At 44.9% G+C, this 27,853-nt stretch overlaps 1 protein-coding gene across 1 annotated transcript; it reads left to right on the top strand.

Annotated features, from left to right (window-relative positions):
- Nucleotides 1–27,370, top strand: LOC137352184 (solute carrier family 25 member 35-like). The gene is made up of 5 exons (XM_068017369.1): nt 1–482; nt 18,012–18,077; nt 21,417–21,569; nt 23,207–23,341; nt 25,101–27,370. The coding sequence occupies exons 1-5, from the start codon at nt 87–89 to the stop codon at nt 25,281–25,283; spliced, it is 933 nt and encodes a 310-aa protein (XP_067873470.1). The 5' UTR covers nt 1–86; the 3' UTR covers nt 25,284–27,370.
- The last annotated feature ends 483 nt before the right edge of the window (nt 27,371–27,853 follow it).

The following is a 27,853-nucleotide window of genomic DNA, read 5'->3' on the forward strand; positions in this document are numbered from 1 at the left end:
TCTTGAGTTCCGGCTCCGGGAATTGCACCCCGTTACTCAGAGGAGCATCTCGGCTCCAGCCCCGGCCCCGGGGACCGAACCGGGCGATGCAACAGCGCAGACAGGCGCTGGACTTTGCGCTGGGCGGCGCGGCAGCGGCCGGTGCCTGCGTGCTGACCAACCCGCTGGAGGTGGTGAAGACTCGGATGCAACTGCAGGGTGAGCTCCGCGCCCGGGGCTCGTACCCCCGACTCTATCGCAACGTCTTCCATGCCCTGGCACTGATCGGCCGGGAGGACGGGCTGCTCGGGCTGCAGAAGGGACTGGCAGCCGCCATCCTCTACCAGGCGCTGATGAACGGGGTCCGGCTCGGTGCCTACTCGCAGCTGGAGGCGCTGGGGTTCACCCGGGACCAGGGCGGCAGGGTCAGCACTACCTGCAGCATCGCGGCCGGGGCAGCTGCTGGAGCCATGGGCGCTGTGGTGGGCAGCCCGGCCTATCTGGTGAGTCCTTGTGTTAAGTGCAGTGGGTTGTGTTGTCCTGTGACACCTGGGCTTTTTTCCCCCAGTTCTGATGAAAGGTCATGGACCTGAAACGTTAACACTGTTTCTCTTTCCACCGATGCTGCCTGAGTATTTCCAGCACTTTCTGTTTATATTTCAGATTTCCAGCAGCCAGAGTATTTTGTTTTTGTTTTTCCTGTAATTCTGCTGCTGGGCTATTTCTGGATAAACTTGCAGACTTGTCAACGTTCAGCAAAGCTTGTCAATACTATCAACACATGGGCTCATTAGTTTGTGACTGAATAAGTCGAATCCTCTATTAAATGCGTTTCCAGGATTGTTACACCCAATGTTATACGAGTCACATTGGAAGATTGCACCTATCGCATACCCAAGTCTTGATCGTTATCTGACAGCGTTTGGAGGAATCGAAAACCCAGAGAAACACCGGGGATTCTGTTTATTTTTCCCCCACTGTGAGCTGTCAAAAATAGGTCGCCTTTTAAACCAGCTTTCGCGAGAGTGGGATTAGATGGTTATTGTTAGGGTTTCATGTAATTGATGTTCGCTTCGCGTGGCGATGTCGCCTAGCAACTGGTATTGGCAAAGAAACTGAACAGAAATTAGTCCAAAACTGCACAATCAGTGTCAGCAGAATCCATATCAGAGCCAGCCATGATCTTCAGACTATGTAACCTTGGCTCGGTGTTTTCAAGGGCTGTTATCACATGCTTGAAACTTTGTTTTTATATACTTGGTGACCCGCTGAGTGGTAATTTTTGCGCAGTTTCCCATCATTAACTCTAGTCAGTTGTTATTATTTAAGTTGGAACACTTTTGAAATACAGCTTTCCACATCATTTAACCTTGCACCTTTTGACATTTCGCGAGTAAAAGAACCTTCGAAATGATAGTGTGCCTGCTACCCTAGTGTTTCATCTGCAATGACTTTCATGAATGTAACGGGGAGGGTTCATGAGCACAAGCAGAGCGAAATAATTCCATGCCCCGTATTATTGGTCTCTGAAAGGAAGAAATAAAAAAGTTCCCAAACCCTTGGTACAAAAGCTCCAAATGCTCAGCAAAGTTCCATTCCACCACCTCGTTCTCGCCATCCTCTAATATATTGATTTCAAACACCACATCCCTCTAAGCCGCTAATGCAGTCTCTGCAATCTCCTCCAGCCCTACATTCTCCACTTTTATTCAAACCCATCACCTGCCTGGGCAATCTGGAGCTCTCTCACTAAACTGTGTGGCGTTTGCAAGTTCTCCCCGTGACCACGTGGGTTTCCGCCGGGTGCTCCAGTTTCCTCCCACAGCCAAAGACTTGCAGGTTGATAGGTAAATTGGCCCTAGTGTAGGTAGGTGGTAGGAGAATGGTGGGGATGTGGTAGGGATTGTGGGATTAATGTAGGATTAGTATAAATGGGTGGTTGTTGGTTGACACAGACTCGGTGGGCCGAAGGGCCTGTTTTAGTGCTGTATCACTCTATGACTCTAAACCTCCCTTCTCTTTGCCATATCTCTATCTCTCTCCACTTTCAAGAGTCTCAGAAACCCTTATACTCTTTAACATCACCATTGGTCACCTCGCCTTCCCTGTCCAATCTGCTGTTTTGTTAAATACTGGGCCATTTTCTTTGTTATTATGAGTTGGCTGCAGCAATTAGGGACACAATTCAATCAATCAGTGAGTATTGGATCCACATTTGACTTCTGTGATCACATGTCAAGTACCGATGAACAGTGATGCGATTCAGTCATTTGAAGGATGCTGGTGTGATCCTGAGGGGATGGTGGAGAGGATACACTGTCCTACTTAGTGGGATTAATCAGCTTTCCAGTGCACTGGTAAAGTTTTGAAATGATTATTCTTTCTAAACTGTACTAATATACTTTTTTTCCCCTCACCTCGAGGACTCCAGGAGAAGGCTTAGTGCCCTTAGTGTAGATCAGTACGTTTGCATCATCAGTGACCACCGTTCCTGCTATAATGACCCTGTCCTATGGAAGTCCCTCACTGAATTTAGTACCATCACTGCTTTCAGCAACTCCTAGAAACCCTTTTCTTTGACCCTCTCATTTTCTGTTGCCTGTTTTGCTCTCATATTCTTGGTGACACCGTCCACTTTTGTCTCTCCATCCTGCTGTTAGCTCTGAGACATCTCTGTATTTGAGAGCTGCATGGAATGTATGTTGCTGAGGAGGAGAGATGCAGTTAAGCAAAAGATGGTGGCTAGATAACAAAGAAAAAAAAAAGACTTGTATTTGTATAGCCCTAGTGTGGCAGGGGGGGTGGGAACCAGAGCAGTAGGACAGCAGGTGAAATAACTGAGGGGGAACTAGTAAATAAGGCCAGTAGGACTAAGAGGAAGAGCAGGCAGGGAGATGTTGCTGAGCACAGCGGGACTGGTGGTCTGAAGTGCATTTGTTTCAATGCGAGAAGTATAACAGGTAAGGCAGATGAACTTAGAGCTTGGATTAGTACTTGAAACTATGATGTTGCTATTACGGAGACTTGGTTGAGGGAAGGACAGGATTGGCAGCTAAATGTTCCGGGATTTAGAAGCTTCAGGCGGAATAGAGGGGGATGTGAAAGGGGTGGGGGAGTTGCATTACTGGTTAAGGAGAATATCACAGCTGTACTGCGGGAGGATACCTTGGAGGGGTCATGCAGCGAGGCAATATGGGTGGAGCTCAGCAATAGGAAGGGTGCAGTCACGATGTTGGGGGTTTACTACAGGCCTCCCAACAGCCAGCGGGAGGTAGAGGAGCAGATATGTAGACAGATTTTGGAAAGATGTAAAGGTAACAGGGTTGTAGTGGTGGGTGATTTTAACTTCCCCTATATTGCCTGGGATTCACTTCGTGCTAGGGGCTTGGATGGGGCAGAATTTGTAAGGAGCATCCAGGAGAGCTTCTTGAAACAATATGTAGAGAGTCCAACTAGGGAAGGGGGAGGGGCGACATGATAGAGGTTTACAAAGTTATGAGTGTCATGGACAGAGTGGATAGTCAGAAGCTTTTTCCCAGGGTGGAAGAGTCAGTTACTAGGGGACATAGGTTTAAGGTGAGAGGGGCAAAGTTTAGAGGGGACGTGCGAGGCAAGTTCTTTACACAGAGGGTGGTGAGTGCCTGGAACTTGCTGCCAGGGGAGGTGGTGGAAGCAGATACGATAGCGACGTTTAAGAGGCATCTTGACAAATACATGAATAGGAAGGGAATAGAGGGATATGGACCCTGGAAGTGCAGAAGGTTTTAGTTTAGGCAGGCATCAAGATCGGCGCAGGCTTGGAGGGCCAAATGGCCTGTTCCTGTGCTGTACTGTTCTTTGTTCTTATCACGACCACCAGACGTCTCAAAGCGCTTTATAGTCGATGAAGTGCTTTTGAAGTGTAGTCACCGTTATAATGTAGGAAATGCAGCAGCCAGTAGGCGCACAGCAAACTGCAACAAACAGCAATATGATAATGACCAGATAATCTGTTTTTGTGCTGTTTGAGGGTTAAATACTGTCGAGAACACTGGAGATAACTCCCCTGCTCTCCAAAATAATGCTAAGGAGCTTTGATATCCACCCAAGCAGGCAGGTGGGGCCTCGGTTTAATGTCTCATCTGAAAGATGACACCTCCGACAGTGCTGTACTCCCACAGTACAGTAATGACCTATCAGCAGTAAGATCCCGCCCACATTCCCATTCCCCACCACATATAAACCTACTGTTTCCATCTGTTCCAGTTATTCCTCTAGATGAAGGGCAGGGTATGCTGCCCAAAACTTTGAGGCCTGCCAGTTCTTCTTAAAAAAAAACCTAATTTTTCAAGGAAACAACTGCTCATTTCAGAGCAAATTCACATGGTGTAAAAACTGTAAAATTGTCTTACTCAAGTTTAGCTGGTGTCGAAGAATTTTCAGCATATCTCCTTTGTAAATGCTGTGGCCACAGAACCATAGAAAAATTATGGCACAGAAGGAGGCCATTCAGCCCATCGTGTCTGTGCTGGCTGAAAAAACTAGCCGCCCAATCTAATCCCACCTTCCAGTAGCTGGTCTATAGCCTTGCAGGTTACAGCACAGCAGTGGCGTTTACATTGACAAAGAGAATGGAACTGGTTTTATAAGTGCTATTTACAATATGCACCAATAATTCTGTATTTCACAGACTTGTATTTATATTGCACAATGTTACATTTTGCAAAGTGCTTTATAGCCAATGAATGCTTTGGAAGTGCAATTGCTGCTACGATATAGGTAATGTGCATAGTAAGGGCCTACACTCAGTAAGATAATTAACCAGTTTATCTGCTTTTTGAGGGGTGTTAGATGAAAGAGGATTGATAGCCAGGATATTGGCACATCTCCTTGCTCTTCTGAGTTATGGAGTCAGCCTGCAAATTAGGCAGGTACACACAACTCCAATCACTGTTGACTGACCAGTCAGCTTATCTGATTGACAGAACCAGTCTCTGGGGCTTAGGATTCTTCCTACCCAGTTCCTAGTAATCCACTCTATCAGACAGACATGCAGTGGAAACTACACAAACCCTTAAAACTGGTAGCGTATGTTGGTAAGGTGGTTAAAAAAGTATGTGGGTTACTTGGGCTTATAAATAGAGGAATGGAATTTAAATGCAAAGAGATCATGCTAGAAATTTATAAATCACTGGTTAGTCCTGAGCTGGAGTATTGTGGACAATTCTCAGCACTACACTTCAGGAAAGAGGTGTAGGCCTTAGAAAGGGTACAGAGAAGGTTTACCAGGATGTTACTAGGAATGAGGGTCTTCAGTTATGAGGAGAGGTTAGAAAAGTTCAGACTTTTCTTTCTGAAACACAGAAGGTTCAAAGGCAACTTAATAGAAGTGTCCAAGTGAGGAAAGATTTTGATAGAGTAGACAGAGAAAAATTATTCCCCCTGGCGAGTGGGTTAATAACTAGAGGTCAGAGATTCAAAATCATTAGCAAAAAAATCTAGAAGGGTGATGAGGAGAAATGTTTTCACTCAGAGTTGTCGGGATCAGGAAAGCCACGCCAGAAAAGGAGATGGAATCTGATTCCATGAATAATTTTAAAAGGGAGCTGCACAGCTACTTCAGGATAAGGAACTTTCAGGGTTACAGACAAAAAGCGGGAATGTGAGACTAGCAAGACTGCTCTTTCAAGAGCCAGCTTAGACACGAAGGGCCGATTGGCCTCCTTCTGTGCCATAAGTTTCTATGAATCTTGCTAGTGCTCTGTACTGGAAGGCAATCAGGTTTTATCTGGTTTAAGTCTAGCCCCCCTGCAAACATTTGGGCATCCTTAAGCCCTGACTTTTGTCAACCTGTTCCTAAGCATGCTGGGCTTAGTTAAATGGGGTGGCTTCCTATAGGAGTAAAGGGTGCAATTCATATCAGCCAATCAAAAGCTCAGCCTGTGTGAGTTTCTCAGTCCTTTGATTTTGAGACTGCAACATGGGGATGGGTTTATGGATCTGTCATTAACACAGCTGACTTAAAAAGAGTTGAACCCTTAATTCTGTATCAGTTTTTTTAAAAATTCTTTCATGGGATGTAGGCGTTGCTGGCAAAGCCAGCATTTGTTGCTCATCACTAATTGCCCTTGAGGAAGGTGGTGGTGAGCTGCCTTCTTAAACCACTGCAGTCCATCTGGTGTGGGTACTCCCACAGTGCTGTTAGGAAGGGAGTTCCAGGATTTAGATCCAGCAACAGTGATTATAGTTCCGAGTCAGGATTTTATGTGGCTTGGAGGGGAACTTGCAGGTGGTGGTGTTCCCATGCGTCTGCTGCCCTTCTCTTTCTAGGTGGTAGAGGTCATGAGTTGCTGCAGTGCATCTTGTGTATGGTACACACTGCTGCCACTGTACGTCCGTAGTGGAGGGAGTGAATGTTTAAGGTGGTGGATGGGGTGCCGATCAAATGGACTGTTTTGTCCTGGATAGTGTCAAGCTTCTTGATTGCTGTTGGAGCAGCACTCATTCAGGCAAGTGGAGTGTATTCCATCACGCTAAAGGCCTGCTCAGGGCAGGGAAAATAAACCCAACCCGAACCCAACAGAACCACATTGGACCCGCGCCTGACCCGACCCGAGCCCGACCGAACCATAGTGCACTCACTGTACTTACCACTTTTGGAAGGAAGCTGCAGCATGACTGCGATTACATCATACAGACGCTCACTCGCTCGCTGCGCAGACTCAGAGTTTCCCTCCTTGATGTCCCGGACTCCCAGCTCAGGTAGGCTTTTCAACTTTTGACACTTACTAAACTCAACTTCCCTTTTCCTCCCAGCAGAGCAAACATTGATACTGTGTGTGTCTGACCCCGATCTGGACCTGGCTGAACCCAAACCCGACACATGTTGTCGGGTCCGGGTCGGGTAGCAGGCCTTTACATCACGCTCCTGGCGTGTGCCTTGTAGATGGACAGGTTTTGGGGAGTCAGAAGGTGAGTTACTCACCTCAGAATTTCCAGTCTCCAACCTACACTTGGAGCCACAGTATTTATATGGCTGGTCCAGTTAAGTTTCTGGTCAATGGTAACTCCAGGACTTTGATGGTGGTGGGGGGGGGGGTTCAGTGATGGTAATAGGAACATAGGAGCAGGTGTAGGCCCATCGAGCCTGCTCCACCATTCAATATGATCATGGCTGATCATCCAATTCAATGCCTTTTTCCCACACTATCCTCATATCCTGTTATGTCATTTGTATTTAGAAATCTGTCAATCTCTGCTTTAAATATACTCAATGACTGAGCTTCCACAGCCCTCTGGGGTAGAGAATTCCAAAGATTCACAACCCTCTGAGTAAATAAATTTCTCCTCATGTCTGTCCTAAGTGGCTTCCCCCATATTTTGAAATTGTGTCCCCTGGTTCTAGACTCTCCAACCAGGGGAAACATCTTAGCTGCATCTACCCTGTCTATCCCTTTAAGTATTTTGTAGGTTTCAATGACATCACCTCTCATTCTTCGAAACTCTAGAGAATACAGGCCCAGTTTCCCCAATCTTTCTTCATAGGGCAGTCCCGCCATCTCGGGAACAAGTCTGGTGAACCTTCGTTGCACTCCCTCTATGGCAATAATATTCTCCCTAAGGTAAGGGGACCAAAACTGCATACAGTACTCCAGGTGCAGTCTAACCAAGGTTCTATACAACTGAAGCAAGATTTCACTACTCCTGTACTCAAATCCTCTTGTGATAAAGGCTAATATACCATTAACCTTCTTAATTGCTTGCTGCACCTGCATGTTAGCTTTCAGTGACTTATTGACAAGGATATCCAGGTCCCTTTGTACATCTACACTTTCTAATCTCTTACCATTTAAGAAATACTCTGCACATCTATTCCTCCTACCAAAGTGGATAACCACATTTTTCCACATTATATTCCATCTGCCATGTTATTGCCCACTCACTAAGTCTTTCCAAATCCCCTTGAAGCTGCTTTGCATCTTCCTCACAACACACATTCCCACCTAGTTTTGTGTCATCCGCGAGCTTGAAAATACTACATTTGGTCCCCACATCCAAATCATTGATATATATTGTGAACAGCTGGTGCCCAAGCACTGATCCCTGTGGTACCCCACTAGTCACAGCCTACCAATGCGACAATGACCCATTTATTCCTACTCTCTGTTTTCTGCCTGTTAACCAATCCTTAATCCATGTCAGTATATTACCTCCTATCCCGTGTGCTTTAATTTTGCTAATCAACCTCCTGTGGGGGACTTTATCAAAGGCCTTTTGAAAATCCAAGTATAGAAACATAGAAAATAGAAGCAGGAGTAGGACATTCGGCCCTTTGAGCCTGCTTCGCCATTCATTATGATCATGGCTGATCATCCAACTCAGTAACCTGTTCCGGCTTTCACTCCATATCCTTTGATCTCTTTAGACCCAAGAGCTATATCTAACTCCTTCTTGAAAACATACAATGTTTTGGCCTCAACTGCTTTCTGTGGTAGCGAATTCCACAGGCTCACCACACTCTGGGTGAAGAAATTTCTCCTCATTTCAGTCCTGAAAGGTTTACCCCGTACCCTTAGACTATGACCCCTGGTTCTGGACTCCCCCACCATCGGGAACATCCTTCCTGCATCTACCCTGTCAAGTCCTGTTAGAATTTTATAGGTTTCCATGAGATCCCCCCTCATCCTTCTGAACTCCAGCGAATATGATCCTAACCGACTCAATCTCTCCTCATACGTCAGTCCGCCATCCCAGGAATCAGGCTGGTAAACCTGCGCTGCACTCCCTCTCTAGCAAGAACATCCTTCCTCAGATAAGGAGACCAAAAGTGCACACAATATTCCAGGTGTGGCCTCACCAAGGCCCTGTATAATTGCAGCAAGACATCCCTGCTTCTGTACTCGAATCCTCTCGCTATGAAGGCCAACATACCATTTGCCTTTATTACCGCCTGTTGCACCTGCATGCTTACCTTCAGCGACTGGTGTACGAGAACACCCAGGTCTCGCTGCATATTCCCCTCTCAGTTTATAGCCATTCAGATAATAATCTGCCTTCCTGTTTTTGCTACCAAAGTGGATAACCTCACATTTATCTACATTATACTGCATCCGCCATGCATTAGCCCATTCACTTGACTTGTCCAACTCATCCTGAAGCCTCTCTGCAACCGCCTCACATGTCCACCGACTCCCCTTTATCAATTCTTTTAGTAACATCCTCAAAAAACTCCAACATGATTTCCTATTCATAAATCCATGTTGACTATGCCCAATCAGATCATTATTATCCAAGTGTCCATTTATCACACCCTTTAGAATAGATTCTAGCATTTTCCCAATGACTGATGTAAGGCTAGCAGGTCTGTAGTTCCCTGTTTTCTCTCTCCCTCCCTTCTTAAATAGTGGGGTGACATTTGCGACCTTCCAATCTGCAGGAACTGCTCCAGAATCTATAGAATTTTGGAAGATGATCACCAATGCATCCACTATCTCCATAGCTACCTCTTTCAACACTCTGGAATGTAGAATATCAGGTCCTGGGGACTTATCAACCTTCAGCCCCATTAATTTCACCAATACAACCTTCTTACTAATACTAATTTCCTTCAATTCCTCATTCCCCCTAATCCCTTGGATCTCTAATTCTGGGAGATTTCTTGTATCTTCCTCAGTGACGACAGACACCAAGTAATCATTTAGCTTCTCATTGCCTTTGAATGTCATGGGGAGATGGAATGTTACTTTCCACTTATCAGCCCAAACCTGAATGTTGTCCAGATCTCGCACTGACTACTTCAGTATCTGAGGAGTTGTGAATTGTACAATCATCAGTGAACATCCCCACTTCTGACCTTATGATGGAGGGAAGGTCATTGATGAAGCAGCTGAAGATGGTTGCGCCTAGGACACAACCCTGAGGAACTCCTGCAGCAATGTCCTGGGGCTGAGATGTTTCGCCTCCAACAACCTCAACCATCCTCCTCTGTGCTAGGTATGACTCCAACCAGTGGAGAGTTTTCCTCCTGATACCCATTGACTCTAGTTTTGCCAAGGCCCCTTGATGCCATTTCATCCTGCATCAATTCTTCAGGGATAAAAACATCTGATAACAAAGCCTATCTGTAACATAATCAGAATATTTAATTTCACCAAAGTCTTGCTGTTTGGCACCTGATCGATGGGGACAGGGCATTCCTTAGCAGGTGTTCCTGGGGAGTTGTTGGCCAGGTAACAGAGGGAAATTTTTCTATGAGGTAAAAATAACTCCAAGCTGTTAAACCTTAACCTGCTCGCCACACATTCCTACTGTGGATTCAAATAGACTTTCCAGAGTTTCAGCCAGCAGGAGGATACAACTTCTGTAGATCCAGGTTAAATACACTGGTTCACTTAGTACAAAGTGAGACAGCCGAGAGCAAATAGCACCGAACATGGTGTAGTACAAAGTCATACCGACTAGGGAAATTACAGGGTGTACTGAGATAGACCATCTGCCCTTGAACGGTGGCAGGGCCCTTACAATTGGGTTCAGTGCCCTGGGATGGGGAGCAGAAAATCAACCAGTGTTCCTGCTCCTGATCACTGATCAGTTACCCTGCTAAAAAGCATGTGTGCCAATATGTGATGGGGGCAGAATCAGGCTCAGCAGTGATGCCCTCGATTGATTGACTAACGAGATAGCAATCACTGTCTGGGTTTACACATGAAGAATGGCCTGATTGAGATGCTGGAGGGTGGCTGACACTTATAGACGTGTCTCCTAACAAGAATCAGTGCCTCCGGGAGAGGAGAAAACTGGCTAAGAAATAAAGTAACACATTTGAACTTCTTAATGTGTTTGCACAAGCTATTAATCTTTTGCTAAAATGCTGCTATGTGTAATTTGGTGCCTCTTTTAAGCCCATGCGATGTAGCTGCTGCAACTTCCTGGATTAATACGGGGAAGGTACAGCCTTAGACATCAGACTGGCTTTTTTATATTCTGAAAGTGTAGCCCCTGAAGTCAGTTGGAAGGTATTTGTCTGTGCAACAGTTTCTCTGTAAATTGGGAGTGACTGGATTTCTTGCTTGGAGCTAATTTACATATGCACACCATACACATGACTTTTTGATAAGTATAACTAGACCTGCCATGACTTTCTTCATGCTAAGTTGGATGATGCACTTTTAGAATTTTAGAACTATTAGAATGGGAAGTGTATTATACCATATAATGCTTAATGTATAATTCTTCCATGGTGCAGTAGTGTCCCTTTAAGGCTATGAACATACGAATTAGGAGCAGGAGTAGGCTATTCGGCCCCTTCGTGCCTGCTCCCTATTTAATAAGATCATGGCTGATCTGAATGTGGCCTCAACTCTACTTTCCCGCCTACCCCCGGTACCCTTTGACTCCCTTGTGAGTCAAGAATTTATCTACCTCTGCCTTAAAAATATTCAATGACCCTGCCTCCACCACTCTCTGGGGAAGAGAGTTCCAAAGATCCACAAACCTCTGAGAGAAAAAATTTCTCCTTATCTCCAAATTAAATGGGCGACCTCTTATTTTTAAACTGTGTCCCCTACTTCTAGTCTCTCCCACAAGGGGAAACATCCTTTCAGCATCCACTCTGTTATGTCCCCTCAGGATCTTGTATGTTTCAATAAACATTCTCTAAACTCCAATGGATACTGACCCAACCTGTCCAACCTTTCCTCTTACGATAACCCCCGCCCTCATCCCAGGTATCAGTCGAATGAACGTTCCTTGTACTGCCTCTAACACATTTATATCCTTTCTCAAATAAGGAGACCAAAACGGTACATAGTACTGCAGATGTGGTCTCACCAATACCCTATCCAACTGTAGCAAAACTTTCCTGCTTTTATATTCCATTCCCTTTGCAATAAACGACAATATTCCATTTAAAGGCCTGCTCAGGTCTGCAATAGAAACCCAACCCGAGCCCAACAGAACCACATCCGACCCGGCCCGAGTCCTTTGATTTTTTTCATGTGCCTGACCTGACCCGACCCAACTACCGGAGTGAAGTTGATTATATCAAAGAGGTTGTGCTCTACCTTGGATGGAATCGCTCACTGCAGACTAGTGCGGAGTCCGGATGCACGTTTCCCGCCTTGACGTCCTGGCTGTTCAAATTTTGAAGCTTTTCCCTCCCTGACCAAAAGGCAGCACTGTGTCCGACCTGAGCCCGAATGCTGGACCCGGTAGAGAGACCCGACCCGATCCCGACACATGTCGTCGGGTCTGGTCGGGTTCGGGTCGAGTAGTTGTTCTCTAATTCCATTTGCCCTCCTAAATCACTTGCCATATCTGCACACCAACCTTTTGTGATTTATATGCCAGGACACCCAGATCCCTCTGCAGCTCAGAGTTCTGCAATTTCTCTCCATTTAAGTAATATGCTGCTTTATTATTCTTCCTGCCAAAGTGGATAACTTCACATTTTCCCACATTATACTCCATTTGCCAAATTTTTGCCCACTTACCTAACCTATCTATATCCCGTTGCAGACTCCTTCACAACTTACTTTTCTACCTATCTTTGTGCCATCAGCAAGTTTAGCAACCATGCATTCGGCCCCTTCATCCAAGTCATTGATATAAATTGTAAATAGTTGAGGTCCCAGCACTGATCCCTGTGGCACTCCACTAGTTGCAGCTTGCCAACCCGAAAAAGACCCATTTATCCCTACTCTCTGCTGCCTGTTAGCCAACCAGTCCTTTATCCATACTAATATGTCACCATGAGCTCTTATTTTGCTTAGTAACCTTTGATGTGGCACCTTGTCAAGTGTCTTCTGGAAATCCAAGTACACCACATCTGCAGGATCCCCTTTATCCACGTTGTTTGTTACTTTGTCGATGTTAAATTACTGTTGAGTGAAAATTAGCTCAGGTCACTCAATTTTCCTGATGGCAATGTGTTTGATGATTTCAGACTGTAGCTCAGAAGTACTCAGCACTTGAAGATTGTTTTGGTTATGTAACAACTTGTGAGATCAAGAGTAAGGTGTTTGTGTCCGCTACATATCACTTTTAATGTATTAATAACAAGGCTCCAATGATATTACTCATAGTAAGTCAAAAGTCATGTGATTGCAAGGGGATACTGCATGTGCATGTGGAGTTGGTGGGGGGGGATGGTGGTTACATGTGTCCAATGAGAGAATTTGAAAAGAATTTTCTGGGAAACCTGCCCAGAGTCAATGAAGCAAGTGTTTTTTGATTGGTTCTTGGAAAATAAATAATTGATATTTTCTTTACCCACTGCAGCGAAATAATTAATTAGATTTTACAGCTTCATAATTAAATCTTGGTGAACAATATTTTCAAATTCTCAGCATGAACAACAAAGGCAGATGCTGTTTTCATCTTCCTCTATCTATCTCCCTCAGCTCACTTGGGAAAACAAAATCATAAATGCTGTAACCGCCTGAGGAAAGACAAGCTTTGAGTTGTTGCTGTGTGAGAATGGGAGTTCCTTCAAACTAAAAATGCTCACAAGAACCAATCAAAAACATTTACTTCATTGACTTGGCAGATTTCCCAGAAAATTCATTTCAAATTCTCTCATTCGAGATGTGCAACCACCATCCCCATCCAACTACTCCACATCTACATCCAGTATCCCCTAGCAATCACATGACCTTTGACTCATTATGAGTAACATCATGGGAGTCTTGTTAGTAATATACTAAACATGGTACACCAGTGGACACAAACGCCTTATTCTTGACATCACATGTTACAGAATCAAAACCATCTTAATTGCTGAATAATACCCAGGGAAATGCAAACACAGCTGTATTTGTTACAGTTCTTCAGCTAACAGTGGGAGTTCTGAGAGAATATCAACTCCAACCGTAGGCTTTTTGAGAGAGAGTGAGGCCTAAATGTTCTTTTAATTCATTCCTGGGATGTGGGAGTCGCTGGCTAGGCCAGCATTTATTGCCCATCTCTAATTGCCCTTGAGAAGGTGGTGGTGAGCTGCCTTCTTGAACTGTTGCAGTCCATGTGGGGTAGGTACACCTACAGTGCTGTTAGGAAGGGAGTTCCAGGATTTTGACCCAGCGACAGTGAAGGAACGGTGATATAGTTCCAAGTCAGGATGGTGTGTGGCTTGGAGGGGAACTTGCAGGCGATGGTGTTCTCATGCATCTGCTGCCCTTGTCCTTCTGGGTGGTAGAGGTCATGGGTTGGGAGGTGCTGTTGAAGGAGCTTTGGTGAGTTACTGCAGTGCATCTTGTAGCTTCACCAGGTTGACACTTCATTTCGAGGCATGCCTGCAGCTGCTCCTGGTATGCCCTCCTGCACTCTTCATTGAACCAGGGTTGGTCCCTCGGCTTGATGGTAATGGTAGAGTGGGGCATATGCTGGGCCATGAGGTTACAGATTGTGGTTGAGTATAATTCTGCTGCTGCTGATGGCCCACAATGCCTCATGGTTGCCCAGTTTTGCATTGCTAGATCTGTTCAAAATCTATCCCATCTAGCTTGGTGGTAGTGCCACACAACACGATGGAGGGTATCCTCAATGTGAAGACGGGACTTTGTCTCCACAAGGACTGTGCAGTGGTCACTCCTACCAGTACTATGGAAAGATGCATCTGCGTCAGGCAGATTGGTGAGGACGAGGTCAGGTATATTTTTCCCTCTTGTTGGTTCCCTCACCACCTGCCGCGTACCCAGTCTAGCAGCTATGTTCTTTAGGACACAGCCAGCTCGGTCAACAGTGGTGCTACCGAGCCACTCTTGGTGATGAACATTGAAGTCTCCCACCCAGAGTACATTTTGTGCCCTTGCCACCCTCAGTGCTTCCTCCAAGTGCTGTTCAACATTCATCAGCGGAGGGGAGGGCGGTAGGTGGTAATCAGCAGGAGATTTCCTTGCCCATGTTTGACCTGATGCCATGAGACTTCATGGGATCTGGAGTTGATGTTGAGGACTCCCAGGGCAACTCCCTCCCAGCTGTATACTACTATGCCACCACCTCTGCTGAGTCTGTCCTGCCGGTGGGACAGGACATACCCAGGGATGGTGATGGCAGTGTCTGGGACATTGTCTGTAAGCTATGATTCTGTGAGTATGACTGTGTCAGGCTGTTGCATGACTAGTCTGTGGGACAGTTCTCCCAACTTCGGCACAAGCCCCCAGATGTTAGTCAAGAGGACTTTGCAGGGCCAACAGGGGTTTGCCATTGTTGTTTCCAGTGCCTAGGCCGATGCCGGGTGGTCCATTCGGTTTCATTCCTTATTGACTTTGTAGCGGTTAGATATAACTGAGTGGCTTGCTAGGCCATTTCAGAGGCCATTTAAGTGTCAACCATATTGGTGTGGGTCTGGAGTCACATGTAGGCCAGACCAGGTAAGGGCAGCAGATTTCCTTCCTTAAAGGACATTAGTGAACTAAATGGGTTTTTTACAACAATTGACGATGGTTTCATGGCCATCGTTAGACTAGCTTTTTAATTCCAGATTTTTATTATTTGAAATCAAATTCCACCTTCTGTTGTGGGATTGAAGCCCATGGCCCCAGAGAAATACCCTGGGTCTCTGGGTTACTAGACTAGTGGCAATACCACTACACCACCGCCTCCCCTTCAAAGATACATAAAGACATAAAAAACGATATTATAAGCAATCATGTTATTGTGAGATATTTAAGTTTTACATTTTCTTTAAGCATGTTTGGAAGGACCTGCATGGGTGAAAGCACAGCTTATGCTGTCAGAAACCTGATGTTTGAAAGAAAGAACAAACTTGCATTTGTATAGTGCCTTTTCCAACCTTAGGATGTCCCAAAGTACTTTACAGCCAATGAACTACTTTTTGAAGTGTAGTCACAGATGTAATGTAGGAAATGTGGCAGCTAATTTGTGCACAACAAGGTTCCACAAATAACAATGTGATAATGACCTGATGAAAGCTGGAGTTGTTCTCCTTCAAGCAGAGAACTAAAGACGACATGAGGAAAGTAGCGAGTGATTAGATTCTGGAATACATTGCCTGACAGTGTGGTGGAGACAGACTCAATTGTTGCTTTCGAAAGGGAATTTGTGCACAGCAAGTCCCACAAACAGCAATGTGATAACAACCAGATAATCCGTTTCAGCGATGTTGGTTGAGGGATAAATGTTGGAAGGGGCATCGGGACGAACTCCTCTGCTCTTCATTGAATTAGTGCAATAGGAGCTTTTACATTCACGTGAAAGGGCAGACTGAGCCTTGGTTTAACATCTCATCCAAAAGACTGACTCCTTCAGTCCTGCACTGAAACACCAGCATTGATTTTGTGCTTAATTCTCTGGAATGGGACTTAAACCCACAACCATCTGACTCAGAGGCAAGAGTGTTACCTTCTGAGCCACAGCTGACAGATTAGGCTCACACCTGAAGAAAGGTCACTTGGTTGAGATACCAGAGGTGATCTGTGCTTGAGGGAAGAAAAAGTCAGTGCTCCGAGAGAGGCTGGAACAAACTTGGGTGTGGAGGACGGATGTTGAAGGTGTCCCTGTCCACACAGGCTTCGACTTGAGTTTCTCCAATGCCATGGTTCATTGAAGAAGCTGGTGACTATCTTGGAACAACTCCTTTATTATCCTTGGGATTCAGTGCCTCAGTCTAACTTGGGCTGAATGCCTGCAGCACAGCTGAGCTGTTAGCTGCTGTTTTTAGTTTCAGTGTACGTCAGGTTCTTTTGCCGTTTGTGATGCTGTCAGACCTGGTGTGTGTGATTCACCAATGACTGTCAATCATCTGATATTCTGGTGAAATTGAGTTCAAAATGGTTCTGCTCATCAGTCTGAGGGAACCAGTTTCAGTGCAGAGTAAATTACACTTGTAAACCTCTATGTTCTGTCCATTGGTCAGGGATGAACTAGATAGGGAGGTGCAGTGACCCCGTTTTCTTGCCATAGGAAGACATGGTAATTGCTCCTGCAGCTCCTTTGAGCATGTTCTTATTTCATTTAAATGGAAGCTTATTTAGAGATACAGCACTGAAACAGGCCCTTCGGCCCACCGAGTCTGTGTCGACCAACACCCACCCATTTATACTAACCCTACAGTAATCCCATATTCCCTACCACCTACCTGTACTAGGGGCAATTTACAATGGCCATTTTACCTATCAACCTGCAAGTCTTTGGCTGTGGGAGGAAACCGGAGCACCCGGCAAAAACCCACACAGTCACAGGGAGAACTTGCAAACTCCACACAGGCAGTACCCAGAATTGAACCCGGGTCCCTGGAGCTGTGAGGCTGTGGTGCTAACCACTGCGCCACTGTGCCGCTTAGATGAGGCTGAGATTTAAATAGTCTTGAGTCACGTGGACAGCAGACCCAGCTCCAGTGAATTTGCAAATTTACAAAGCGGAGGAAAACAACAGCTGCTTCTCTTCAACTCATGAACTGTGGCTGGCTCTCTCAGTGTTGCTTTCTTTGTGTAGCTTGTGGGAGCCTTTCAGTTTCACCTTTAGCTGTTTCAACACTGTTCATTGAGTATGCATGTGGTCTATTTTGCCTTCCTATATGTGCACTTTGCACTTAAATTTCTTCTGTTGTTGTTCCACCTGTTTACATATTCGGACTATCGCGTTCTGTAATTTCAATCTCCCCATTTAGTCTGGTATCATCTACGGATTTGACTATTTCGTATTGAGGTTCTGAATCCTGAATGGTAATTTGAATTATTAGACAACCTCTGTGCTTATGAGACTGGGTTCTATGGAGGCTGAGGATCTAATTGGTCATGAAATAAGATGCAATTTTCTAAATGTTAGTTGCGAAATAATTAATAGAATGCCAATCAAATGCTCCCATGGATCATTAGTGCCAATGCTGCAGTGGGGCAGTGTTAGTCCCGCACAAAGCACTTTACAACTCATGGGTTTAATAAATCCAGATGTTATGGAATATCAATATTTCTGCAATTATTTTAACTTTATCAAGAGTTTATTTACTGGTTTACTAATTTCACATCTAGTTCCGGGATCCTCTTCTGCATAGTTCATAAACCACATGTGACTGTTTGTGCTTTGCTTACTCACAGGTAAAGACTCATCTGCAGGCCCAGTCAGCAGCTGTCATTGCCGTGGGACACCAGCATAACCATCAGGTACAAACTATTTGGAAGGAAAAGCTTACATTTATTCGGCATTTTTTCAAATCTTTTTGGAAGTGTGAATAAAGTGAGAGGAAAAAAGGAACAAACAAATGTGAGTGTCCTCCGAGACACAGACATACCAAGTATAGAGGCCATGATAATCTGACGTCAGCTGAGATAGAGGGGACATGTCATTGGAATTCCCTACTCAAGTCTGCCCAAACAGGGGTTCTACTCAGAGCTACGAAAGGGAGCCTGTTCACATGGGAGCCAAAGAAAATATTTCAAAGGCAATCTCAAAGTCGCCATGAAGATCAACTCTATTAAAAACAAGACGTGGGAAGAGATGCCCAGCCATAACCAAAATGGTAATCCATCATCAAAAATGGTGTCAAGACTTTCCAATCAAACTGAGAGAGAACAGTGAGAGAGAGAGACAGAAAGTGAGGGCAGCTGCTCGAGCCAGCACTTCTACCAGCCGACAACCCATGTCCTCACCGTTGGAGAGCCTGCAAGGCTAAAATTGGGCTCATGAGCATCAGTGAACCCGCAGCAAATACTAACACCTCACTTCCACTCAGCTCTCCGCAAGGAAGAATCATCCTCGACATGAGGGATTGCCGATGATTGATTGGAAGTGTAACAGTTGCTGTTACGTAGGCAAACATGGCACCAACTGCACACACGATGAGACCTCGCAAGCAGCAATGAGATGAATGACCAGTCAATCTCTTTTTGATCTTGTTGGGTGAGAGAGGATAGTTGGCCAGGACAGTGGGAGAACTATATGCTATATTTCATATAGTGCCCTGAACCTCCATGGCAGGCAGACAGGCTCTCAGTTTAAAATCTCATTTGAACTATGACACTTTCTGCAATGCAGCAAACCCCTCGGTACTGCACAGGAATGTCAGCCCAGATTGTGTGCTTAAATTTTAGGAATGGTGCTTAAACCCCTGGTATGTGTTTTGACCTTCTCACCTAGAGTTGCGACTGTCTGGGCCAAACTGAAAACAGCAGTTAAATGGTGTCCATGTTAGAAATCAGAACAGGAAATAAAACAGATCAGAGAGAGAGAGTTGGATCTACACAGAAAGAAAGAGACAGAGACTGAAAGAGAGGATACCTGGATTGTATGTTTTATCCTGTTTTTTTGCCATTTGCCCAGGTTTTATTGGTGATTTTACTGTTTCTGTAGATCACATTCACCTATCTGATCTAATAGTCAAACCATCTTAGGACAAGGTCAATCACTGGTCCAGAAAAAGGAACAACCCCTCTCTCCTCTCTAAATCCCTGTATGTTACCCCCAGTCAATACAACAGGGCAGAGGAATATTGGCACTGGATCTTCACTTCTATAAGTGATCTGAGAATTTTACTGTTCCGTACTCGACCTTTCTTCAACCCCTTGCCATTGCTTTGGTCTTTCTGCAGCCCAATCTTTCAGAGAAGCTAAAAAAAAACTGTCATCCTCTTTGGGTTTACACTTGGTGAGGTGCAGCTATTCTTAAATCCAGTGAATTCCATTTGAATGTCAAGGAACATGCCCCACAGTGAGCTGATGCAGCTCTGAGCCACACAGGCCGGGAAGGTACCAAACTCCATCCCTGGTCTGTGCAGAATCAGCGAATTTCCATTGGAGTGGCAGTGACGGGGCGTTAGTGGGCCTCTGTGACCCCAGCTTCAGGAGGGCAAAATCAGTCGTGATTCTTGCCTCCTGATCAGGAGAGCAGCCAGGGGGACATACGCAAGCCAGAGTCCATACCTTTAGGGATGATGGGGACAATGTGTATGGAAAGCAGTATAAAATGGAGATCTGTTGACAGAGATTGTTAAGCATTGAACCTGAACCATGGGAAGATTTTTTTTTCTCACCAGTCCCTTCCTCTCTGAAGGTAGTGACTCCTGGTCACATCCCAGGCAGTAGGTGTTATTAATAGGCTATTCTACCACCCGAGGCATCAAAAACAGACCCAATCCTATCCTCATCTGAACAACTACGTGTGCATAATCATCAGGAATCACTAGATAGTAATCAGATTCAGGAAGCCTGGGAGATTTTTATTCTCCTCCGAGCCGAGGGCACTGAGGGTAATAGCAGCACCCCAGACTGTCAGAATATTAGAGGTCAGCAGGCCTTGTGGTTCAACTGCTGAAGGAAATGAGAGAATGTAAAGAGATTGGAATAATGCCAACAGGACAGATTTGAACACAATCTGGCACCGTCTGGATCTCTGAGTGGTAAAAGTTCTTTACGTTATTGCAGTAATTGGTGCTAAATGAGGTTAATGTGCTGACTCTGTGCTCCTGCTGTCACTGATAGCTTGTTGTTCTGCTAAGAGCCAGCCAGTGTTTTTCTGCAGTAAAGGTCATTAATGATGTTGCAATCCTGATGCAGTCAGTTATTAACCACAGCTGTAGTTGCCAGTGTCTCTATAACTGCAAAGATTTTAGTGATTCTGTGAGGGGTAGCCAGAGCTGGGCTGACCCCAGGAGATCACAATTTACATTTTCCATTCTGAAGTTTAATCCTGATATCCTGGCTGACTATTATACCTTCAGCTTGTTTTCTTTGACCTCATTCTCTGACTCAGGGAACAGGCAGGGGCGCTGGACATACCCTGGAATCAGCCCTTTGGAGCTGTGCAAAAGCAGTCCTGGTTTGCTGCAGGTTAATGCTAGTAGATTAAACTACAACTATTACACTTAATAACAGACCAGTGATGGGCTAGTGTTAACACCTAATGCCTTCCTCATATATTTTACCCATTTGACTGGTTTCCTGCCCGGATGGGCATTGACTTCTTTATCTTGTTTTCAAATCCCTTCGTCTCGTTCCTCCTTCTCTCAGTAATGTGCCCAACAACCTTCCCTCCTGCAAGTCTGGATCGCTGCTTCTCCCATAGATTCTCTGCTCCTCTGACTGGATCACTGCTCCCCAGTGACTCTCTGCTCCTCTGACTGGATCACTGCTCCCCAGTGACTCTCCATACTCTGACTGGATCACTGTTCTTCCCCCAACACATTGTCCACTTCTGCTACTCTGGGATCATGGCACCTCTGCTGCACTATCAGAGGTTGACCTCACGGTCAGTGTGCTTCAGCACTTTGGAACTCTCTCCTTAAAACACATTGCCTTGTTACTTCTCTCCCCTTCAAAACATCTCTTCAACTGCACTGTCTGTTCCCCTCCCCCATAAACCTTCCTGGCCCTTGCTTGATGTCCTCCTACATGAGATTACTATATAAATGCAAGTTGTGGTAATATACAGACTCCCTGTGTAATGGGTATTTCAATTTGCTTAGGTACAGACTAATTTTTGTTCAAGTGTTGTATTTTCAACCCCAGGGAGTTATGACAGCCTTCTTGACGATCTACAGACAACAAGGGATTCTGGGCCTATGGCGAGGGGTCAGTGGTGCTGTTCCTAGGGTGATGGTTGGATCGGCAGCACAGCTCGCTACCTTTGACTCTGCCAAACAGCTAGTCAAGGACCAGCAGGTGAGTGGCATGTCAAGGTGTGGAATGTTATAAAGCACTGAGAAGGACAATGGTTAGCAGCTTCAGTCTTTAATTCAGATTATATACAATCTGCTTACAATTCCAGCGTTGTTAATTTGATAGCAAGTTGACGTGATCGCAGTGCAGCCACTCAGCAAACCTCAGGAGGGTTCCTAATGTTACAGGCCTCTCAGGGTCTGTTGGAGGCGAAGGACTCAGTGATCCAAAGGATTTGCTTGTTCAATATTTTGTACTCCAGTTCTCCCCACAATGGGTTGATGGGTTTATCCAGAAACTCTTAGGTTTTTTTTCCCGGCTGAAACTGATTTCAGTTGAGGTGGCAGCAGAGGGTCTGCAATTGGTTTCATTGACCTGGGCTAGGGAGGGAAAATCAGCCAAGGATCGTGCTTCCGTCCCCTGTTTTGAAACGTGCATGTTTTGAAACAGGGGTCAGGAGCCCTATAACAGAATGGACATTAAAGGTTCACCAGGATGATACCAGAGCTGAGAAAACATACTTCTGAAAAGATATTGGGACTATTTCCACTGGAGCAGCAAAGGTCTGGCATGGACTCAGTTGGCTGAATGGCCTCCTTCTGTGCCGCAGTGACTTCTGTGGCTCTATGAGGTCAAGAAGAGATTTAATAGATTTTTTTTTAGAATTATGAGGTCTGAACCAGGCTATGCTTGACCCCAGTATCCCTGTTCAACCCTGAACTGAATTTCCGTACCCATGTTCTCACTGTCAGAAAGGCAGCCTACTTCCACCTCCATAACATCGTCTGCCTCCATCCCACCTCCACTCATGTGCTGCTGAAGCCCTCATATATGCCACTGTTATCTCCAAACTTTATTACTCTGATGCTTAAAGCTCTCCTGGCTGGCCTCACATCTTCCACCCTTCACAAACGTCAACACATCCAAAGGATAGACAGCTTTGTAAGCATTGTAGATGGAAGGATAGAATTACAAAGAGTTATTAATAGGTTAAGTAAATATTGAATGGTGGAGAAACTAGAAACAGTGGAAGTCCAAAGTAACTTGGGGCTCCACATGCATAGATTGTGAAAATGTCATGAGCAGGTACAGAAAATAATCAAAAAGATTAATGGAATGTTGGCCTTTGTATCTAGAGGGCAGGAATACAAGGGGGTAGAAGTTATGCTCCAGCTATACAAAGCCCTGGATAGACCACACCTGGAGTACTGAGTTCAGTTCTGGGCACCACACCTTAGGAAGGATATATTGGCCTTGGAGGGAGTGCAGAGTAGTTGTCCCAAAATGATACCAGGACTCCATGGATTGAACTACGAGGAGATTATACTAACTGGGGTTATATTCCTTGAAATTTAGAAGGATATAGGGTGGTTTGATCGAAGTTTTCAAGATATTAAGGGGAACAGATAGGGTAGCGAGAGACAAAATGCACATTGTTGGTGTGGTTAAAGTCAGCTCCTTTGATGTTGAATCCTAACTTCTTTACTTTGACACATTCCCTGGTGGAATACTGGGTGCGAATTAACTGCCAGGTCAGGTTTCTGTTGGGTCCATTTGAAAATCGAGCTAAGTAAAAAAAAAATAATAATAATTTATGAGCTTTAATATGTGCTTTTTCTGCATTTTATTAATACATTCAGTGGTTCAACAATGACAGCTGGCTGGTCGGTTTGGCAGGGGGAATGATGAGCAGCATTGCTGTGGTGATCACCATGACTCCTTTTGATGTCATCAGTACAAGACTCTACAACCAACCAGTAGATAAGGTTGGCAAGGTAATAATCAAAGCATTCAGGTTTCTGTTATGTAATGAGCGGAATTTATAATTCTTTCCTCCCCACCTTCACATCTGCTTATAGGGCGAGCTAGACCAGCCAGAATTCCTGTAGTATCTCTAAATCCACTTGCCCAATAAAACCAAAATTGATGAAATTCAATTCAGAATGATGGTACTTGGTGTAAGTGCATCATCAGAACAGTGTGTGAGTTTAAATCTCTCTCCTTGTTTGGCCATACCTACACAGGGCATGTGGGTTTGCCAACTCTGCTTGGACATATTCCTGGAGGATTCATCACATGACTTCTACCCACCCTGTCCTCACATTCCCACCATTGGTTAGCTGACATGTCTATCCTCAGGGTGCACTGCCTTCTCATGGCCAATTGGACATTGGAAAAATTGGAGAAGAGGTTGCCCAGATGAAGCAAACAGGGGGAATATTGAGCAGCAGTCCTGCCTCTCCCAGTGAAAGACAGGGAGGAAGGGAAACTGAAAATCTCTGTCTAAATATTGCAGCTAAACAGGTAGGGGCTAATTAGGTAGCTTGTCCTTACAAACCATTAACAACTTAAAGACACTATGATAATATTTATCCATTCCAATGCCCTGATTGTTCAGTTGGTGAGTCTGCTCCCAGTATGGTACAGACGGGTAAGGTTCCAAGTTTAATCCCTAGACTGTGCTGAGTTTACTGATTGCAGTAAAGAGAGTTACAGTTAGCTTGGACTAAGAGGAATAAATTCAGCCTGGATTCTAACTTTTGATCGCTATCCAGTGCCCTTGCTGCTAAGTGGCTCGGTGTGAATCTCAGCCGAAGATAGGACAGGCAAACAGTCTGCAGGCATTCACTGCATAGCTTATCTACAATGAATGTTTTCTTGGGCGAGGTACCAGAGACTGGCTTCTGCCTGTGGAACCATACCCCAAGTGTGACTAAACAGTTTACACAACATTACCATAACCTCCAGTCATTCTCAGTGTCAAATGCAACTAGTTTTTAAAGTGTATGGTTGATTTTTCTCCTGTATGCCAAATGACCCTTCATCGTATTTTGGAAGGGGATATCTGGGTCGATTATAAGTGCCCTTGCCAGATGTTAATAGCAAGTAAAGGCCTCAAAGTGGGGTCAGTACCCTTGTTGCCCTGTTAACAGTGATGATGTGACCGGCTCCATTTTAAAGGGGGTCTACTGCCAGGTGTCCAAACTACCCGCCTGTTTCAGGCAATAGGACACTTTTCATTGGAAATTGGAGTCCTATTACCTAAATAGGACCCCGATTGCTATTTTAGATAGGAACTGGTTGGAGCCTGCGTGATGCATGCAGTGGAAGAGAAGACGCCCTCTAAAAGACAGTCTTCAATTATTTTTATAATCTGGGCTGCTGCTGGGCCAAAACCCCCAAGGATTTCCACCACCACCACCCCCACCCCCCTCCCCACCTCGCACCCCACCCCCAGACCTTGCTGAAGCTCCAGCCCAATCTTGAGACCTCAATCCAGTGAGCTGCATCAGTGCTGCCTTTTTGGGGCCCTGTGGCCCACTTGCAGAATTTAAATTAAGGCCAGGGACTCTTCGCCACCAGAAAGGGTGGTCAATCAGCGTGCTGCACCAGTCAGCTGCCCAAAGGCCAAAACATACCCCATTTTGTATCAGTGATGCTAGTCAATGAGCACGAGTGCATGTGTTGATAAGGTGAGTGTAGTGTGCCTTTAAGAAGGATCTGTCTGATTTTAACCACTTTTATTTCTTGTAGGGGAGGCTTTACAAAGGATTCTGTGATTGTTTTCTGAAGGTCTCATGTAAGGAGGGCTTCTTGGGTCTGTATAAGGGAATCGGACCTGGCTACTTCCGCTTGGGCCCACACACGGTTTTCAGTTTGCTATTCTGGGACGAACTCAAGAAACTAGCCTACCCTGACTACCAAGAGAAAATCTGAGTCACCCCCTACAGATACTGAGTGCTTACGTAATGGGGTGAAACCTCCAGTAGAAGCAGAGGGAGTGGATGGTCTCCATCAACTTTGAGCCAAAGGAGTTGACAAACCTGCCCATTAGGTCTCTGATGGTAACCAAGAAGAGGGTGTTTCCGTCCACAGGTCTAGGAGATTTCCATTATTCCTGAAACTACACTGGAACAGTCTGAGTACAGCTCCACTCCATTCTACTGATGTTCCTCTCACTTCAACTGCCTCAGTAACTATTTGGTGGAGTGAGTCATTGCTACAGACAGTTATAAAATTCAGCAATGACCCCAGGCCCACACACCATTTACATCCTGTGGGAATAAGGAAGCTATGACAACAGCAACAGTGGGCCAATTAGAAAGACATAATCACATGGAGAGACTAGCCCATACACTGGTCTAGGAGCAACATTAGAAATAAATTAGGGACTAATTTGTGAAGCGTCACCTTGTGTTTATCTGTTGATCTGTACCTCACTTTCCCCACCATTCAGGTCTATGTTGAGGCCTCAGTCTGGCCATCTTGTCTTCCCCACCACCCCTACCTCATCCCCCACCTGCTGCTCAGTCCAGACCCCTCTGTCACTAACTGTGCAGCCTCAAATTACACATTTTATCATTTCAATGTAAAATTAATGCAAGAGTTGCTAGTTGCTGACCTCCTCTTTCCTTGTATACCTGTGAATATACAACCCACCCTGCAGCTTTTCACTGCCTCCACTGCTTAGCTGTCTGGTGTTATGAAAATGTTTTCAGCTGTTTGTGTTCAGCAATCTGAGGGATGTCAGTGCTGGGAAGTGAACCCAGTGTCTGAATCAAGCTCTTCTGGGTCAGATCCCTCTGCACTACCTCTTCAAACAGTGCCAGGTTATCAAAAGCACAGATAAGTGCAGAGTAAAGCTCTCTGTATAAGCAGTATTAGGAGTGCAGGTTAAATGTAGAGTAAAGCTCCCCTACACACCCGAACAATTTGTTTCTGTTCCAAATTCAGAAGAATACTAATGTGATATTTTCATATTTCTTACACTTGCCACCTGTGGCTTCTCTTACTGAGGGTTGCCAGTTTAATGCTGAATTAGGGGTGGTTTTGTTCTGTGGGCCCAAATTCACCAAGGATTGAATTGACACCGGCCCCATTTCATTTCATGTAGTACCCATGTAACTAGCAGAGAAGAGCTTTCAACCTGCCAGTCTGGGACTGGCTGTGAGCAAAAACGATATTATTTCCACGGTGAATAGCACCCTCAATATGTGTTGCACAGGTGGAACCTAGAACAGAAATCATAAATCTAGTTTTGTACAGCAATTGTTTTCACATTCAACACTTACTGTAATGAGATAGAGTTCAGTTTGAAGCACAAAGACATTTAACTAATTTATGAATGAGCGAGGAAGAATACATAAATTATACAGCTCTCAACATCTGATGAGTCCTACACGGTTCTGGGATCAGATCCCGTGGTAACTTTTGGTTTCGGTTTCTGACTCAAATGTACTATTAGAAAGAGCCATGGATAGTAATGGCTTTGCACACTTATCCACTACAGTCTTTGAGTTAAAGCATCAGTTTCTTGCTGAAGTTGAGAGACTGAGAACCTTTACAGCTGCAATATTAGAGCACGGGGCTCCTGACTCACAGTAATGAAGTAGATCAACGAGTTGGACCAAAACTGCATCGAACTAAATCGATGGAATGGAATCTCCAATACAAGTACAATGCTCCCGAGCCTGCTGTTCCAAACCGTGCATTGATTGTGCCTGTAAGGGAAAAAGAAAGTTAATTTGAATTGTGTTCTGGCATCTAAATTGTTTGATTTCCCAGTGAAAGTGCCTTTCATTGTCTGTGACTTAGCACTTAATTTTGTCACACCTGGATAGGCTGGAACTGCCTTAACAGTGCCTAAAGGATCACTGTAACCCTGCCTCCACTGTGGATCACTAACCCTGTCCACATTGGGGATCTCTGTGTGCCCTGTGGATCACTCTAACCCTGTGTGCCTTCCATTGTGTTTCTGTAACACTGCAAAAAAACGAATCAAATAAAATGAGTTGTGAACAAGAGTTGAATTTTAATTTTTGAAATCACTACAATGGGAAATTGCAAATCATTGAGGTTTACATTATGAAAATGTTTTCAATTGTTTGTGTTCATCAATTTGAGGGAGGTTAGTGCTGGGAAGTGGACCACTTTCCATTACAAGCACCCAGTGTCCGCATCAAGCTCTCCTGGGCCAGATCCCTCTGCACTACCTCCTCAAACAGTGCCATGTTTGTGATTAATAGTATTAAATGATGTATATTAATAGGACAGAAAGATAGATCGATGGGGAGTGTAGTGTTTTAACCTAGGGCCCCTTTTGAAATATTCAACAAAATTAGGTTGTGGAATGTTTACGGCAGTTTTACATTACTGGAATGCTACTGTTGGACATATTTTACCACATCTTCTCCACTGCTGACCTTAGCAAATCTGGCAGGTTAACTTTAAGTTGCTGCTAGCTATACCAGAAACCCACTGTAAAAGCCAAAAACATGAGCACAGTA

Source organism: Heterodontus francisci, chromosome 37, assembly GCF_036365525.1.
Source record: "Heterodontus francisci isolate sHetFra1 chromosome 37, sHetFra1.hap1, whole genome shotgun sequence".
Classification (NCBI taxonomy): domain Eukaryota; kingdom Metazoa; phylum Chordata; class Chondrichthyes; order Heterodontiformes; family Heterodontidae; genus Heterodontus; species Heterodontus francisci.